Genomic DNA, 15,718 nt, shown 5'->3' with positions numbered 1-15,718 from the left:
TTCATTCTTTTGTCACAGAGCATAACCATACTGACTTTGTTCTTATTATCTCCAGGAGGCTCCACTGCTTTAAAATACCATCAACCTTATCTTTTTATGCTTACTTCTGTCATGTGAGATATCTGCTAAATTACCTAACATTACCTTATTTTAAACTTTATCACACATCTCATTAATCTTACATCCCAAATGCTACACTTAGGTACTTTATCTTCTTCTCAGTTGAAGAAATACCCAAAAATGTTAACAATCAATGTTGCACTGAACCTAGCTAATGATAATTGTTTTAAAGACTCCTGAGACTTGTGAATCTTACTTGCCTAAATCACCATAACCAATGGAAATGTCTTTGATAATCGTGAACAGATGTACTACAAGGTTTAAAAATCACACAGGATATAGAGGCTATCCTTATACTAAATTAAAACTTTATTGAATAAAGAACACTCTCCAGAACACATGATCTGATGGACTAGGTCTACATTACATGCAATGAAGCTGAACATGACAGTAGTTTAACATGGAATGTCAAACAAATTAATATTTGTCATTGTACAAAACTGTTTATGTAGCTGACATGCAAGAAGAAAAGTATGATACTCTGCATTTTCACTAATCATCTCTGATGAGTTTTAAAAAGGCATCTGAAGAAACTGGTAGATTTCTTTAGGGTATATTTCAAATAAATTAGTTACATGTGTACTACTGAAACTCTTTCAACCTCTCTTGCATTCCAAATAAAATCTTAGTGCAAACATCAAAGTTGCTGGTCACTCCAAAAGACTGCCTAACTTATAACAGAATACAAGTTCTTAATTAATGAGTATTAAGTAGGACAAAACCAAGAATACCAGTTACTGCAAAATTCATTTAGGCACACTTAAAAGGCCACTCTAAGCATTTCTTCTAAGTGTCTCACATTAATTACTATAGCCTGTTTACAGTACTAAAATTCTATCATTCAAGCATCCATGATTACATTTCAGAAAAAGAAAATCATCCGTTTCAGCAATAGCATTACTGCTATATTCTAAAAAAGAGGGGGGAAAAAAAGGGGGAAAAAATCACAATTAACAAAAACCAGTATCCACAATAGGATACATGGCGGGGCGGGGGCAGGGGGGAACCACTTAGGGGAAAAAAAAAAAGTGTGCTTTACTTGCACAGCAGGAATTATATAATGTAAACACCATATTGGCCCACACCACAAAATCCATGAGAAAGGCTCAAATTTGAACACTGTGTTTGCATTATTTTCAAATCTGTGTTTGTGAGTTTACACTGCTCTGCTTGTACCAATACATGACAAATAAAACACACTCTTCCACACACATACACATACAAGTGATTGTTAAATATTGAGCATGGCTTGCTTCCCTGACTCTAATTCAAAAAATGTTAAGTGTCATCCCAACTGTTTTAAAAATGTTTACAGAAACCATTAAATGAATGTGAACAGTAGTTGAGGAATGATGAAAAAGTGATAGCATTAATAGGATGCAAGTAGATGTAAAAAAAAATTAATAATGTACATATGACTGGCTGAGATTTGAAAATGCATGGAAAGTCTTCTGTGGGCCTTGTCTGAACCTTTAACTGATACCAAAAATAGAAAATACACTATGACAAGTCCACAGACACCTGGAGGGTCAGGCCTAGAACGCTTACCTTCAAAGTGCAAATTTTAACAATGGAATGTTTTAGCAGGGACATTAAGGACAACCCTCCAACTTTTTCTTGATAAAATGAAACAAGATGTCCAGGAAGTATTGTTTCCTGGCCAAAGTTATTTCAGTTTCATGGTAAAACAAAAAAGTATTTAACCAAAAATATCACCCACTCTTTCACATACACAGAACTATTCTTAGGGGGTGTGGGGGGGGGGGGAGAAAAAGCCCTTACCTATGTATCACCTAATGCAACTTATATTTAGAACTAAAGTTCTTTGAATCCACTACATTAAATACCAACTTGTACCTCCCTTAGCCCCTCCCTCTCCACCCACCTATCCCAAACACCCCCAATGAACCTAGGTATTCTAATGTCTTTGTGTTTTCTAAGCCTCATGACAAAGGCTGTTGAGTACCACCTCCACTGGAACAAAATGAACACCTAAGGTGCACTTTCTACAGCACCTTTTCTCTTCTCCACAACTTAGTGGAATCTCAATGCTCTCAAGCCTGGCTCTAGATCTCCAGGTCATCAGGCCGAGGTCGGCTGCTGGCACGGCTGCTGGCTCTGCTGGAAGGCCGCTGGTCCACAATGGCTAGTGGTTGCAGTTCATGCCCAGTAGCTAGTTTTTTAGAATTCTGGTTGTCATCAGGGAAATCAAAAGGCTGTGCATGGGAGTTGGAGATGGTGCTTCCGGCCTGCCCCATTCGATTTTGCTCTGCACTGTAATTAGCCCAGTTTTGCTCACTTGCTTGTTTGTTGTAATTGCGGCAGGAAGAATTATTTCTGTCTCCAGTAACCAGCTTGTACCCAGGAGGAGACATGGGAGAGAGGGGAGCTGTGGGTGAGGAGCAGCCATTGAAATATGCATATTTCGGAGATCCACAGTCTTTGGAGGGGCTCAGTGGACCAGTGGTAGCATGGTAAGGATCGCTCTTCCCCTTCACGCGGTCCTTAACACCCTTGAAGAAGACATAGAAGAGTTCGATGATGTTCAAGGCAAGAGACACCAGGGACACTACCAGCATGAAGATGATGAAGATGGTTTTCTCCGTGGGGCGAGAGAGGAAGCAGTCTACTTGATGAGGGCAGGGATCTCTTTTGCAAGTGTAAACGGCACTCAAGCTGAATCCATAGATGTACCACTGGATCAGCAAGAAGGCCACCTCAAAGACAGACTTAAAGAGGATACTGATGATGTAGGTTCGCAGCAGGCCCCCTCGCATTTTCACCTTGCCATGCTCTTCAATACCATACTTGAACTTCTTTATTTCAATCTGCTTCAAGTGCATTTCCACGTTGACACCATCCGTTTGGGCAACTTTGAGTTCCTCCTCCTTCTTGTTCAGTTTCTCTTCCTTCCGCATCACGTAGAACACATGAGCCAGGTACAAGAGTGTGGGAACAGACACAAATATGATCTGCAGGACCCAGAAGCGTACATGAGAGATGGGGAAGGATTTGTCGTAGCAGACATTTTCACAACCAGGTTGTTGAGTGTTACAACGAAAGGCAGACTGCTCATCACCCCAGGCCGACTCAACTGCTGTCCCCAGTAGCAGAATTCGGAAAATGAAAAGGACAGACAGCCACACCTTCCCTCCAGCGGTAGAATAGGCTTGAACCTTGTCAAGGAGTTTGCCTAAGGCACTCCAGTCACCCATGTTGCCTGGGCACCACCTAAAAAGAAACAAGACAACTAAATGATCACGGACTACAAATTGTTAGTTAAAATGTACAGTTGTTTCCAGTCAACAGTCAAAATACTATAAAAGGTCTCATATCCTTCTATCACTTTTCAAAAAAAAAAAAAAAAGTGCAAACTCTTCCTATCCCATTTTTCCCTGCAAACAAATCTCACAATTTTCTTGAGATACGGTAAGTCTTAGAAGCAGAGCTGATGTGCCCAGTAAATTGCAATCTTAACTTGCAAAGATATGTTACTTGCTCAACCATGTGACTTGAGAAACTGTCTATGCTAAGTGCCTCTGCTTATTTTATCCATCTGATAAATGAGGGCAATTCTTGCCGGGTAGGCTTGTGTCTGGATACATGCCTAAGCAAAATGCTGAAGGATGGTATTCAAAAAGTATGGATATTTTAGAACTGGGATAAGAACACCCATGAACACACACAACCTGTTTCCAAACCTCAATCCTATTATATAGCATTTTATTCCTAATTATACTCTGAACTGTTTCACCTTGCTATTTCAATTGTATTTTGTGCATATTCCATATTATGGTCATTTATACTGCTCTTTCTTCTTAAGCAGTGACTTATGTGGTTCAGAAGTCTGTCTTCTGCCCAGAGAAAAATATGTTGTACTAAAATTCACCATTTTGACATAATGTGTCATTATGTGCAGGAAACTACTTTCAAAACAAGCGAAGATTAAATGCATATCACATTTCTTTTTTTACAAAAAAATTTGTTTATTTAGAGAAAGAGTGCTTGTGCGCACGAGTTGGGGGAGCAGAGGGAAAGAATCTTCAAACAGACTCCCACTGAGTGTGGAGCTCCACATGGGGCTTGACCTCATCCCCATGAGATCATGACCACAGCTGAAACCAAGAGCCAGAGGTCTAATCGACTGAGCCACCCAGGCACCCCCGCACATCACATTTCAAGTAAAAGTTCAATTTGTCGCAATACTAATTATAGCCTAAGGGGCGGGGGGGGGGGGGTGGTGGACACCATTTTAAAAGTGTTATCTCTAGCAAAAATGATTGGTTTTTCATCTTTTGATTGCTGTATACTTTCAAGTTCCCTTATCAGGCTTTGGGACCCTCATCCTATAGACTAGATTTAATTTTTCTATCAATACCTAGATATCTTAAGCCTAGGACTTCCCCATTGCTGGGGATGAGAAATGGACCGAAGTCTGTGGAGATGACATGGATCTCAAAAGTTATTTAGCTAATTCAATTCATACTTCTAATGCCAATAGTTCATTTAACTGATGAAAGTGGAGCTCTTTTTTTTTTTTTTAAGATTTTATTTATTTGTTTGGCAGAGAGAGATATAGCAAGAGAGGGAACACAAGCAGGGGGAGTGGGAGAGGGAGAAGCAGGCTTCCCACGGAGCAGGGAGCCCGATGCGGGACTCGATCCCAGCATCCTGGGATCATGACCTGAGCCTAAAGCAGACGCTTAACGACTGAGCCACCCAGGCACCCCGAAAGTGGAGCTCTTAAAGGTATAGGAAATATTCGGCTATCAGTAGAGCCACAAGGAGAATTATGATCCCAAGGCTAGGATTTCCAATGCACCACACTGGTTTTAAAATTATAGTAAAGCTGGATTAAGGCTAGAAATGTTTTCATGCTTTGATACAATCTTAGCAAGGGCTGAGAGCTGGGAATAAATGAGTGACATTACATGTGGCAGGCATAGAGAATATAGTTTAATTTTCAGAGAGTAGTAAGTAGAGAGTAAAAAAAGGATGAAGAGGTCAAAGATTATTTAATAATCAAAAACAAGCAAAGCAAAGCCTTTCCAGGAGCTTAGTAATGAAATTTTAAATAGTGCAACTGAAAGTAGGATTATACAGGCTTCTTGGAAATATGTTCATTATCTGAATATGAAAGTTTCTCATCTGGTATTGAATTATGAGCCACCTTCCACTTGTAGGAAGTAAATGAAATCCAAGGGAGTCTTCTTCCCCACCATGCAACATTACATTGCTGTTTAATGCCTGCACCTCTGGGCTACAGGGGCCAGAAAAAATTAAATGGAAATCTGGCCTGGGATTTCCTGGATGGAACAAAGAGATGGCTGATCCATAAAGTGAAACTATGTACCAGCTATCTAAATCTAAGTTGATGGGTGTCTTTGATGGCAACCCAAAGACTGGTGCCAAGGAATGCTAAGGGAAGAGTGGGAGGTAGGTGGGCAGGTCACAGAAATAATGCTTTTCCAATGGTCATAAAAAAGGGAGCTTCCCTTCTACTTTTGGGAAGGACCATTTTAGATTCTGAAGTGACATGTTAGACAGTGAAACTGATATATAAAAAGAGCAGTCAAAGAACAAAAGAACAAAGGGAAAAAAGAACAAAGGCTTTTAAGGTTGACAAAGAGAGTTAAAGAGTCAAGGGAAGGCTCAAAGTGATAGGGAGTAATTTAGCTTTGAGGGACAGTTTGATGGTGAGAGAACATAAAAGAAAAAACCTACAATTTAGCAGAAAATACTACCCTGGGAATGAAGAAGTACAGTCCATGAGGGTCAAACAAACATAACAGAATTTTTGGAGCTCTATCAGTAGATAGTTTCTATGTGATGATGTGTAAATTGGCCTTAATTCTGTTTTCAGAGAATTACAATATTTTGCCAGTGTCATCTGCTTTTGCTCAATACTCCAATTGCCGGGAGGGAAGTGGGACGGCGAAATCAACTCTAAAATGATAAACTGTCTGCATACATCTCATCAAATTCACTCAATGATCGAGCTCAAGACAAATTTAACATGTTTAGATATATTACCGGGCATACTGAGAAGTCATTTTGGTCAGTGTTTCATCATTATTCAAGGCTCAAAGTTAAAATAGGATTATGTAGACGCTTGTGGCAATTAATGACTAAGCTTCGGTACATTCTATGGAAAATAAAACTTGACTTTCAACCAATTCTGAGATTCCCAAAAATGCCCCACAGTGCCAAAGTATGTGAATTGGGTCACTGAGCAGTTCACTAGGTAGTATTCTTTATTAATACACCAGCAATTTAATTGCAAAGTTGTCTTTTCTTTAAGCACCCACAGAGTTGTCATTTGCATTAATGAGTTATACTCTTTCATCTGAATGAGATGAATTGTCCAATTAGACACCTGGTATCCTGTAACCAGTCATTACCACTATCATAGAGACCATCAGATAATGTTTAATGTGATGGTTTATAATGCTTGTGATTTTCAAGGAGAGGTAACAAAAATAGTTACCTTTTCTGGGTAGGTGTTCCCTTTGTTCTGAGTCAAAAGTTCTATCAACTAGTTGACCCTCCCACACCCCATTAGTATTTTCATTTTTCCAAGTCTTAGTCAAAAAATTAATGTCTTTTTATAAATAATAGGCATAATTATATGTTCACAGAATCTCTGGCATTGATTTACACACTACAGCCCTCATTCATATTCACCAGCATTAAGACAGGTCTATTTTTTATATGATACACAAGAAAAGCACACCAGTGGAGGCAGCTGAATGTTCATCATATATATTCATGCCTCTACCTCTAGGTTCCCAGGTTGGAACTTTCTAAGTAGAATAAGGTCTCCGTTAAGGAGTTATGCAAATGCTTGACAGCAGTTGGAGCATCCTTCTTCTGTCCTCTGTGTACCATATTAGGTCACATTTTCCTTTGCTCTTTATGGCCCTCTAGTCTAGAGGCCAAAAGCCACAGATATCCAAGCATGACCACCTCTGCAGTGGTTCCCGAACCGCACCACAATCATTTGGTAGCATTTGTTAAAAACATACATTCCTGGCACTCACCAGCCTGACTAATCTGATTTGGGGGGGGTGGGGAAGAGTGCTGGGATATTAGTTTGTCTCTTTTCTCTTTTTTTTTTTAAACAAATGCACCAGGTGATTCTGAAGTCTCAGGCCAGGAGGCAAGCCGAGGGTTCCTTGACATTTTCGGTGCTCTCTTGTTCAAAATATTTAGGACTGGGGAAATGCCAGGAGAGCAGAAAGGGACAGAGAGTACCTAAAAAGGCAAAAGGGGTGGCCCAGGATCAGGAGCAGAGGCTCACTGGGCGCCTGGGAATGAAGCTCACCCTTCACAGCACCACCTTGTGTCACTCCACTTCCATCTGACGTGCCCCAAGTGCACAAGGATTCAAACACCTTATTTAAAATGAAAAAAGTCTTCAATTTTAAATTACCTTTTTTTTTTAAAGATTTTATTTATTTATTCATGAGAGACAGAGAGAGAGAGGCAGAGGGAGAAGCAGGCTCCCAGGCAGCAGGGAGCCCGATGCAGGACTCGATCCCAGGACCCTGGGACCATGACCTGAGCTGAAGGCAGACGCTTAACCATCTGAGCCACTTTTTGACTGTCCCTTTTGCCAGAGCAAATCACCATGCCAAAGCTGTAGTCAAGTCATTTCATGTCATTAATATACTAAGAATTGTTAGGAAAACTAGAAAGTATTTTAATTTCAATTTTAAAGAATTTCCCAAATGACAGTTGTAATGAGCTTGGAGCAGGGACTTAAAAATGGCAAATGGGATTGTTAAAAACTAACGTGAGACATGACACCTATCACCTTTTTTATGACTGAAAGTAAGCACTTAGAGAAGATGAAGAAAAAAATAAAATCACGAGGGCTAAAAATGTGTAAGAAAATGACTATGTAAGTTCCTCATAAAAATCATTAAATAGATCTATCTGGGGAAAAGTGTAATGCTATGTGTTTAACATACTACAACCAAAAAAATTTTAAGCCCCTAAGCTAAAATGTAAACCTCCTAATGTTTTTCTTGAACTTTTATAAGAACCCCTGTCCCTTGCAGTAAATGTCTTTGAGGGGGCTCAGTCAAGACCATTCCTCTACAGTTACAATGGCCAGATGTTCCTTGGTAATATTCACATCCACACATAATTAACATAACCCACATTTATTCTGTCAGCAAATACTATAGGCTTTATCTTCCTCCAAAACCCAGACTGACGAATCTCTCCACCACCCCTGCTCCTAGCCCCATCTTGGCCATCATCACCTCCTCAGGTTTCAGGTCACTGGCCTCGTCACCCTGCTCGCCAAACCATTCTCCTCCAAGAGCCAACCTCAAGAATGAACACTCAAGCTCGGCTCCGTCTCTGTGGTTCACTTCCTCACTTCTGTAGGTCTCCACTCTGGTCTCACTTCATCAGCCAGCCCTCTGGTCCGCTCACTTCCTATTCCCTTTGTCCTGTTTTTTGTTTGTTTGTTTTGTTTCTTTTTAATGGTCTTTAGCTGTACTTAACGTATTACATATATTTACCTGTTTGTTGTTTGTCTCCCTCCACGGCAAGGACTTAGTACTATCTGCTTTCCTCCACTACAATGTGAGCTCCTCGAGGACGTGTCTTTGTCCACGGCTGTAACCACAGTACTTAAGAGTCAGAGATACTAAATATCTATTAAATGAATTAAAGGAGGCCTGTACCCAAAAAAAAAAAAAAAAAGGCACCAGGTTCCATTCATCGGTGTTGTTTACTACCTCTTTGGGATTCTCTTATGTATATCCCAAACTTCTGAGGTTTCAATTAATTAAAAAAGGGACTTTCATAGTTAAAAAAAAAAAAAAACGAAGAGGACTGTCAGCATCTCCTGCTATACAGGCATTAAATTTTCAAGTGATAATTGCTAAAACAGAAAACTGTCTGTTGAAACAACATGCTTCAAGTGATTCCTGAGCAGTCAGTAAGGACTGATGTAAGAAAAAAAAGTGTTCTTTAACAGAGAGCTTCTTGAATTTATTACGTGACATCATAGTAATTTGGGATTCTTGCAGCACTGCGTCAGGTATCGACGATGTTTACTCAGTCTTACTATTCTGTTGTTACAGGTTAAGATTTTAAAACAACCACCCCGTGCTGTCATCCCCCCAATTCTGCAGTATTCTCACTCTGTACTATGTGATGCAATCACGGCTGAGAATAAGTAACACCCAGAGTGTCTCACAATAGAAGAAACGGCCTGTTTAAACTTGTTTCTATTTCAAGGATGACAAATCTTGAGGTAGGCTGGGGCTCTGAAGGGTTGCTGATAGCAACCCTGGGTAACAGAACATCTCGGTGTAGTCGTCTACGCAGGCAATTAAGTGATTTGAATCGGGTACCATGGCAAATATTCCCAGTTCAAATAATACACAACCTTTTGCTTCCTTATACCTGGACTGTTACCCTAACTCTGTGGTGTGTCAAACCTACTCCATTTAAACATCTATTTACAATTCTGCCTCATGGTTCCCCGATTATCCTTAGATTCCTCTATAAAGAATGATACCATTTTATTTCCTCAGGCATATGATGCACAGCATAGAACTGCATGGTTTGTTTTTTGGGGGGGTGGGAGATGGGCGAGGGGTGGGGTGGGGAGAGACTAACCTTTCTTTCCTTGGTTCTTACCCCTGTTCATCACATAAGTCAATCTACATCAACGTCCACAGAACAATGAGATGAGATGGATGTTGAGGAGTGAGGGACTCCAAAGATAGTATGAGGCCTACCAAAGAGAGACAACACCCCACCCCAGTTCTGCAGCCACCACTCAACTCCCCCACTAATAGAAGTGCCTCATGGTCACTTCATGGGTGCTAGAAGAAAAACCCTAAGCCAGAAGCCGCAGGCAAAAAGCCATGTTCTTCTATTGTGATCTGATGAGCTTAAAAAATGTAATTTCTGTCAGTTCTTGGTGTTCCCCTCCACTCACCTGCAAATTGACTATTTTTATTGAACAGCCTGGTTATTTTCTCATCATGTAAACACACCATTAGGGTACTCACAAGTGTATTGATTAAGAACAGTCTATTTTCTTCAGTGAGCACTGAATAAGATAACTCACGTACTTGGAGTTCTTATAAGAGCTCAATGAAGTTTAGCTATTATTCTTTAAAAGATCTTTAGATATAGATACAGGTCATGTATTTTCTTATCTTGGAATATTTAGCAAAACAGCAACTAGGAAATGATTAACCTTTTCCTAATGGTAATCAAAATTAGTTTTCAAGACGTTCTTGTAATGAGTACAATATTGCTAATAGCAATCCCATACAGATCTGTGAGAAGGAAGAATTTACTCTTTATCAGTTGATAAGGAGAAAAAAACCTCGAAGAATGTCTGCCTGTCTTTGTTTCTATTTGAAGGCATCTTCCCCAAATCATGAAAAGAGCCATATCCTATAGGACATATCTGGCTCACAGAAATTGCTAAAAACAAACACAAAAAAACCCCACCACTCCATTTCTGTATTACTGTGAATTTTAAGCATTCCATAAAACACATTTTCTAGAAATTAATTAGAAAGCTAGGGAAATTTGGATATAAAGATTACAGAAAATTTTAAGGCTAAAGCCATTGATATACATATCTCATCATGGTTTGTGTTTTCATTTTGGCAAAAGACAGGATGTACCTACATAGCCAAATGGTGAATTTAGACAGGCTAAGTGAAGATTTTAGGTAGTTATCCCAAGGATCAAAAAATATATAATCAATCTCCCAATGAAGGAGAAACTCTGGGGATTTTTTTCTTAAACTTGACTTACCTATACTGCATATTGACCTTAATGATAAACACTAAATTAAACTACTTTTCCCTCCAGAGCTGAACTGCCATCTGTGGATAAGCTTCAACAATCTATTTAAACAACCAAGAATCTTGGAGGGAAGTCAGAACAACAGGAAAGGTGGAGTAGAAAGTATTAATCACTGGTGACTTCCCTATCATTCCCTTCCCTCTGGTATCATATATAAAAGGCTCTGAGGCTTCATACTAAGCGATACCTCTGGATATTATAAAAGAAAGGAAGGAATGCACTGTATCATGAGTTTCCATCCTTCTCTATGCAGGAATTGGAAACATCTAAGAAAACAGCTCTCAGTATCTGCAAACACACCCTTTTAGATGCTTGCTACAGAGTATCTTTGAAACCTTGTTTCCCAGAGAGGGTCAGCAATATGGGAATCAATCTTACAGTAAACGGTGAGAAACTGAGGGGATGGGCAGCTGTGGTGATAAACTCTAAAAGGCATTAGAAAAATGTGGAACCTGTTTAAACAGTGAAGAAAGTAGGAGCACAACACTACCACTGCCATTTTCCACGCAAAGGACAGGTGACAGCTATACTCTGACTTTGGGAAGTACATATCATCACACATACACACTGCCAGGACAGAACCTACTCCTGCCATAATTCTCAATTGGCCTACCTAGAAAAATTAATTACCCTTCCCCAGAGGTGTTTTCTACCTAACCAGTTTTTTTTTTTTCATTATTTGAGATGGAATTAATTTAATGAGATCTCTGCATTACGACAGGCTTTTATTTTCACAATCCTTGTACAAAAATAAAAATTAGGCTTCTTTAAGAAATCTCAATCTATTGTTCAAACTGCAACGGGGCACTTTGTGATCAAGTGTGCCCAATTTTCAAAGGGTGAGAGGAAGCATCTTTTTCTTACTAACTTGAATGGTGATACAGAAATGAAACCCACCTCCAAATAAACCCAAAGCTACCAACAATGTGTAGCTCTCCTTTTCCCACCCCCACTTTGCACTTCTAAAGAAAAACACAGGCACGCCTCAGGATGAGGATGAGTATGAGGCTGGTCAAGGGGAGATTATGATAAACTTTATCGGAGACGCTCAGCAAGCATTTGGACGCCGAAGAGGATAGTGTGGGCAATCCGCTGCTCGGAACTCAAAGGTTTGAGTTTCCGAATTCTGTACTGATTTGCCTTTGGACACGTCATTAGCTCTTCCCTCATTTCCTTACGGGTACCTCCTCCCCCCGGCTCCCCACTCCCATTCTTGGGAAGTTTTGAGAACTTCCAAGAGAGTTACAAGTGCAGTATAAGCACGGTAATTCCCAAGGTACTCAGATTGCCTTACCAACGTTGACACAGTAGGATTCAACAAGTTTAAGAGGAAAAAAAAAAAAAGGAGGGGGGAGGGAAGGTAAATTGGATTGACACGTTTAATTAAATTAATCGTTTGCTCTTCTTTTACCATTTGGCACGAAGTCCATCTGCCCCTGCTCCTTTTCCCCCCTCCCCTTTCTTCACAGTGGCGGCCGCGGACTTCAGCTCGGTTTGACTGGTAAGGATTTCAGGGAAACGTAGCAAACCTCGACAAACCCCGCGGTCGGGCAGCGCAGGAGTCCCGGGCAAGCCCGACGGGTGCTAAGATGGCAGAGGAGCCCCGCGCCCCTCCCCCCCCCCCCCCCCCCCCCCCCCCAGCCTCCGCATAAGCTTTCATTTTTATTTGCTTTTCAGCATTCGCCGGTGCAAATACTTCAAACCTCAGGGTCGCAACAAGAATTTAAACTAATTACTTTGGCCTGTGAAGTGTGAACAGACAAAATCCTTAGCGGGCACGAAAATGCATGGCTGCACTTCTGGCTAACAGAAGGCGTGTTACCAACAAGAGCATTTAAGAAACTGAACCCTTTAACATAACAAATCAACGTAATCACTGCCTACAGGCAGCACCCAAGCAACTCCAACCCAAAGTTGCCCTACAGTTCTGAAGTCTGTTACAGGTTCGGACAGGCAGAAGAGGGGTCGGAGGGGTGGGGGGTGGCTAGCTCCCTCTAAGGCGCTGTTTAAGAAATTTTGTTTCATATTCTTTCTAAGAGTTTCAGTCTTAGGAGACGGTTTTGGAAATGCACCCTGGCATTCACTTTTGTTCTAAACGTCTCTTCCCTTCTAATGCTTTGTAAGTAACCACCACCCATTCAAGGGATTTCATCTGCTGAATTGCCAACGTGGTCGAGTAAAAAAGGTGGCTCTCCTGAGGGTCTCATGTTTCCATAGTGGTTGCTAACACAAAGTAACAACTTACTGTTGCTTTAAAAACCTCAATATTACAACTCTGATTTTTATATCTTTTTGTTTACCGGGGAAAATTCTAGGAAGGGACCACGTGGAAGTCAAGTAACCGCAAGGTCTTAACAAAGCACTTTGTTAAGAAGTTTGCTTTGCACAGCTATAGAACATCAATCAGGATTTACATATGAAAAAGCACAAAGTGTAGAACTCTATAGCAAGCAAGCTAAGCAAATTTGCACTTTGATTTTTTTGTTTTGTTGTCAGCCAAATCCCCAACCCAGGCCCCAATCATCCCCCCCCCGAGTTACAAAACACCTAAACTATTATCGATTACCAAATAAAGTAAAATTATACTCTAAAATGAAGAACCAAATATCCAGTAAACTGGTGCTTTATTCTAATCGGAAAGGTTTGGATCTTATTTTACCTGTTGCATTATTGTTAGAAACATTTCAACAGTTAAGAAAATACTGAACGTTCAATTTTAAATTTAAAACTATAGACACATTTTCAAGTACATCATTCCACTTACAGTATCATAGCAGAGCTACATTTAACACATTTTAAAACTTTAGAGAACTTTTACGTGTAGAAAAAGAAACGAATAGGTAAAGGTTTTTTTTTTTTTTTTTTTTTTTTATTTTACTTTTTTTTTTAAAAGAAGTAGGCACGCCAAGTGATTGAACTCCTTGGAGGATGAAGTAAAATGAAAAAGCAAGTTCAGGCACTCAGACCTGTCTATTTAAAGTTTAAAAGTCTGCTGCTGTTTGGTACTTTCTTCACTCCTTCCCCCTAATGAAAGAAAAGTGCTGATACCTCGTAAAAGCTTTTTTCTAATTGGAGCACAGAGCTTTTAAAAGTTTCAAGCCACTGACTCAACGAGGAGGAGGGGCTGGAGAAGGGGAGGGGCAGAGGAAAGGCGGGGAGGAGAGTGGGGAGGAGGGCGGTGAACGTGGAAGGGTGGGGGAAAAAAGGCACAGAGGAATAGCCAGGTTGAGATCAAGTTGTAGTTTAAATTTGCTGACGAGAAAAATGGAACAGCATTAGAGAAGTGAATGCCACTACTTGTAGTTACTCTTTATAGATAGCAATTACTAGTTTTAGCTAGTGCTTGTTTCACCAAAAGTCCAGGGATAATAAAAAGTTATGTATTTTATAATACTACAATCTTTTCTTAAATTATATATATATATGTATATTGCATGTTTCATGTTGCAGTAAATAAAAATGGTGGAACAGAGTTTAGCCAGTGCAAACTCGTTTCATATTGGCTAAGGTGTGTGAAGTTAAAGGTGGGTGTGAGTTATTTGATGATCTAATTCCTTTCCTCTTAATTTAAGTAGGGACAATTAACAAAGGAAATGGTGGGATGGGAGAGAGACACTGCAAAAATGAACATATATGGTGGTATGCCCATCCCAAATCTACCTTCCAACCCCCCTGACTGCTTTGAATTTTTACTCTTTCCTTCAGTTTAGCAAAAACTAGTTTTATATTTACAACTGTATTGTATATAAAACATTTTGACTGTGAGTTCGTGGTATCTGACCTCTACCAGGTCTTTGAGGAACTGAAAATTTATAATATCTCGTTCCATTCATGGCAATGCATTAAAAAATAATGCATTTGCAGTGAAAAGTCAGGATTTTTTTTTTAATGAAATACCCACATGTAAGTTGGCATTAAGTGGGTCCCAAAACTATTGACCCTCCTAGTGACCATCTCCCTCTCCAAAACCCACTGTAGAGTTTTCTGACCAATGACAGCAGAACTGTGCAAACAATTTTTAGATGATTTTCCTCCACTTCCCTCTTCAGCACTCTTCATTAGGGTTTATAATAGCCTGAGTCATGTTGCCTCATTCTTAGAGTGGGTAGCTCCTTTGAGGACTCCCCAGATGCCATGCCAGAGGGCTGCGGTAGGACAATTCCCCATAAACAGACTTCAGTGATGCTCCTGAAGTTGGGCAGGGAAATCTCTTGGCCATTATTTTCTGGAAACAAAGCAAACTCATCTAGCCTGAATATTCCTTACTCTTTTCTCACTAATACAAGTACCAAGGAAAGGAGATGGCAAATATTTCCTGACAGATACCTTTCCCTACTTTCATTAAAATGATTATAAAACACCTTTTGAAATGTTGTTATTTTAAGACACAATTTTGCTCTCATTTGCTGGGCTATACTATTTCCAAGGGTACATTTTTCTTTAAGTTAAAGAAGGTGAATAAAGAAGTAGAAATCGTAATCTGACTTTCATATCTCCAAGCTCAGCAACCCATGAATATTGTTTTGGTCTTGTATATGTATCATCCTGTCCTTCACATGAGTCTATTGTGTTGTCCTAACTAAAAATTATTGTATTCAATTCAGAAAACATTCATGAAAATGTGATTTATTCTCTTTATTATAAGAAATTCTGCTTCCCCCCTTTAAAAAAAAAAAAGTCTGTGCTTCATTTAGTTTACTATGTGTTTTACTTTAATAAAATTATTTATCAAGTACAATTGTTA

The 15,718-nt window shown here is 39.8% G+C and overlaps 1 protein-coding gene across 1 annotated transcript; it reads right to left on the bottom strand.

The window, feature by feature from the left end:
- Positions 1-406: 406 nt before the first annotated feature.
- GJA1 (gap junction protein alpha 1) lies at positions 407-14,049 on the bottom strand. Its single transcript, XM_025865006.2, has 2 exons — positions 13,853-14,049; positions 407-3,351 (listed from the first exon to the last, which is right to left on the bottom strand). The coding sequence occupies exon 2, from the start codon at positions 3,333-3,335 to the stop codon at positions 2,187-2,189; it is 1,149 nt and encodes a 382-aa protein (XP_025720791.1). The 5' UTR covers positions 3,336-3,351; positions 13,853-14,049; the 3' UTR covers positions 407-2,186.
- Positions 14,050-15,718: the final 1,669 nt, after the last annotated feature.

This window comes from Callorhinus ursinus, unplaced genomic scaffold (genome assembly GCF_003265705.2).
Source record: "Callorhinus ursinus isolate GAN/ISIS: 27379988/994484 unplaced genomic scaffold, GSC_fseal_2.0 scaffold6, whole genome shotgun sequence".
Taxonomy (NCBI): Eukaryota; Metazoa; Chordata; class Mammalia; order Carnivora; family Otariidae; genus Callorhinus; species Callorhinus ursinus.
The sequence above is the reverse complement of the archived record's forward strand: the minus strand, read 5'-3'. Positions and strand labels throughout refer to the sequence as shown.

Bases quoted from the DNA above. Each gene is read 5' to 3' on its own strand.
- GJA1 (XM_025865006.2), bottom strand. From the start codon at position 3,335: ATGGGTGACTGGAGTGCCTTAGGCAAACTCCTTGACAAGGTTCAAGCC.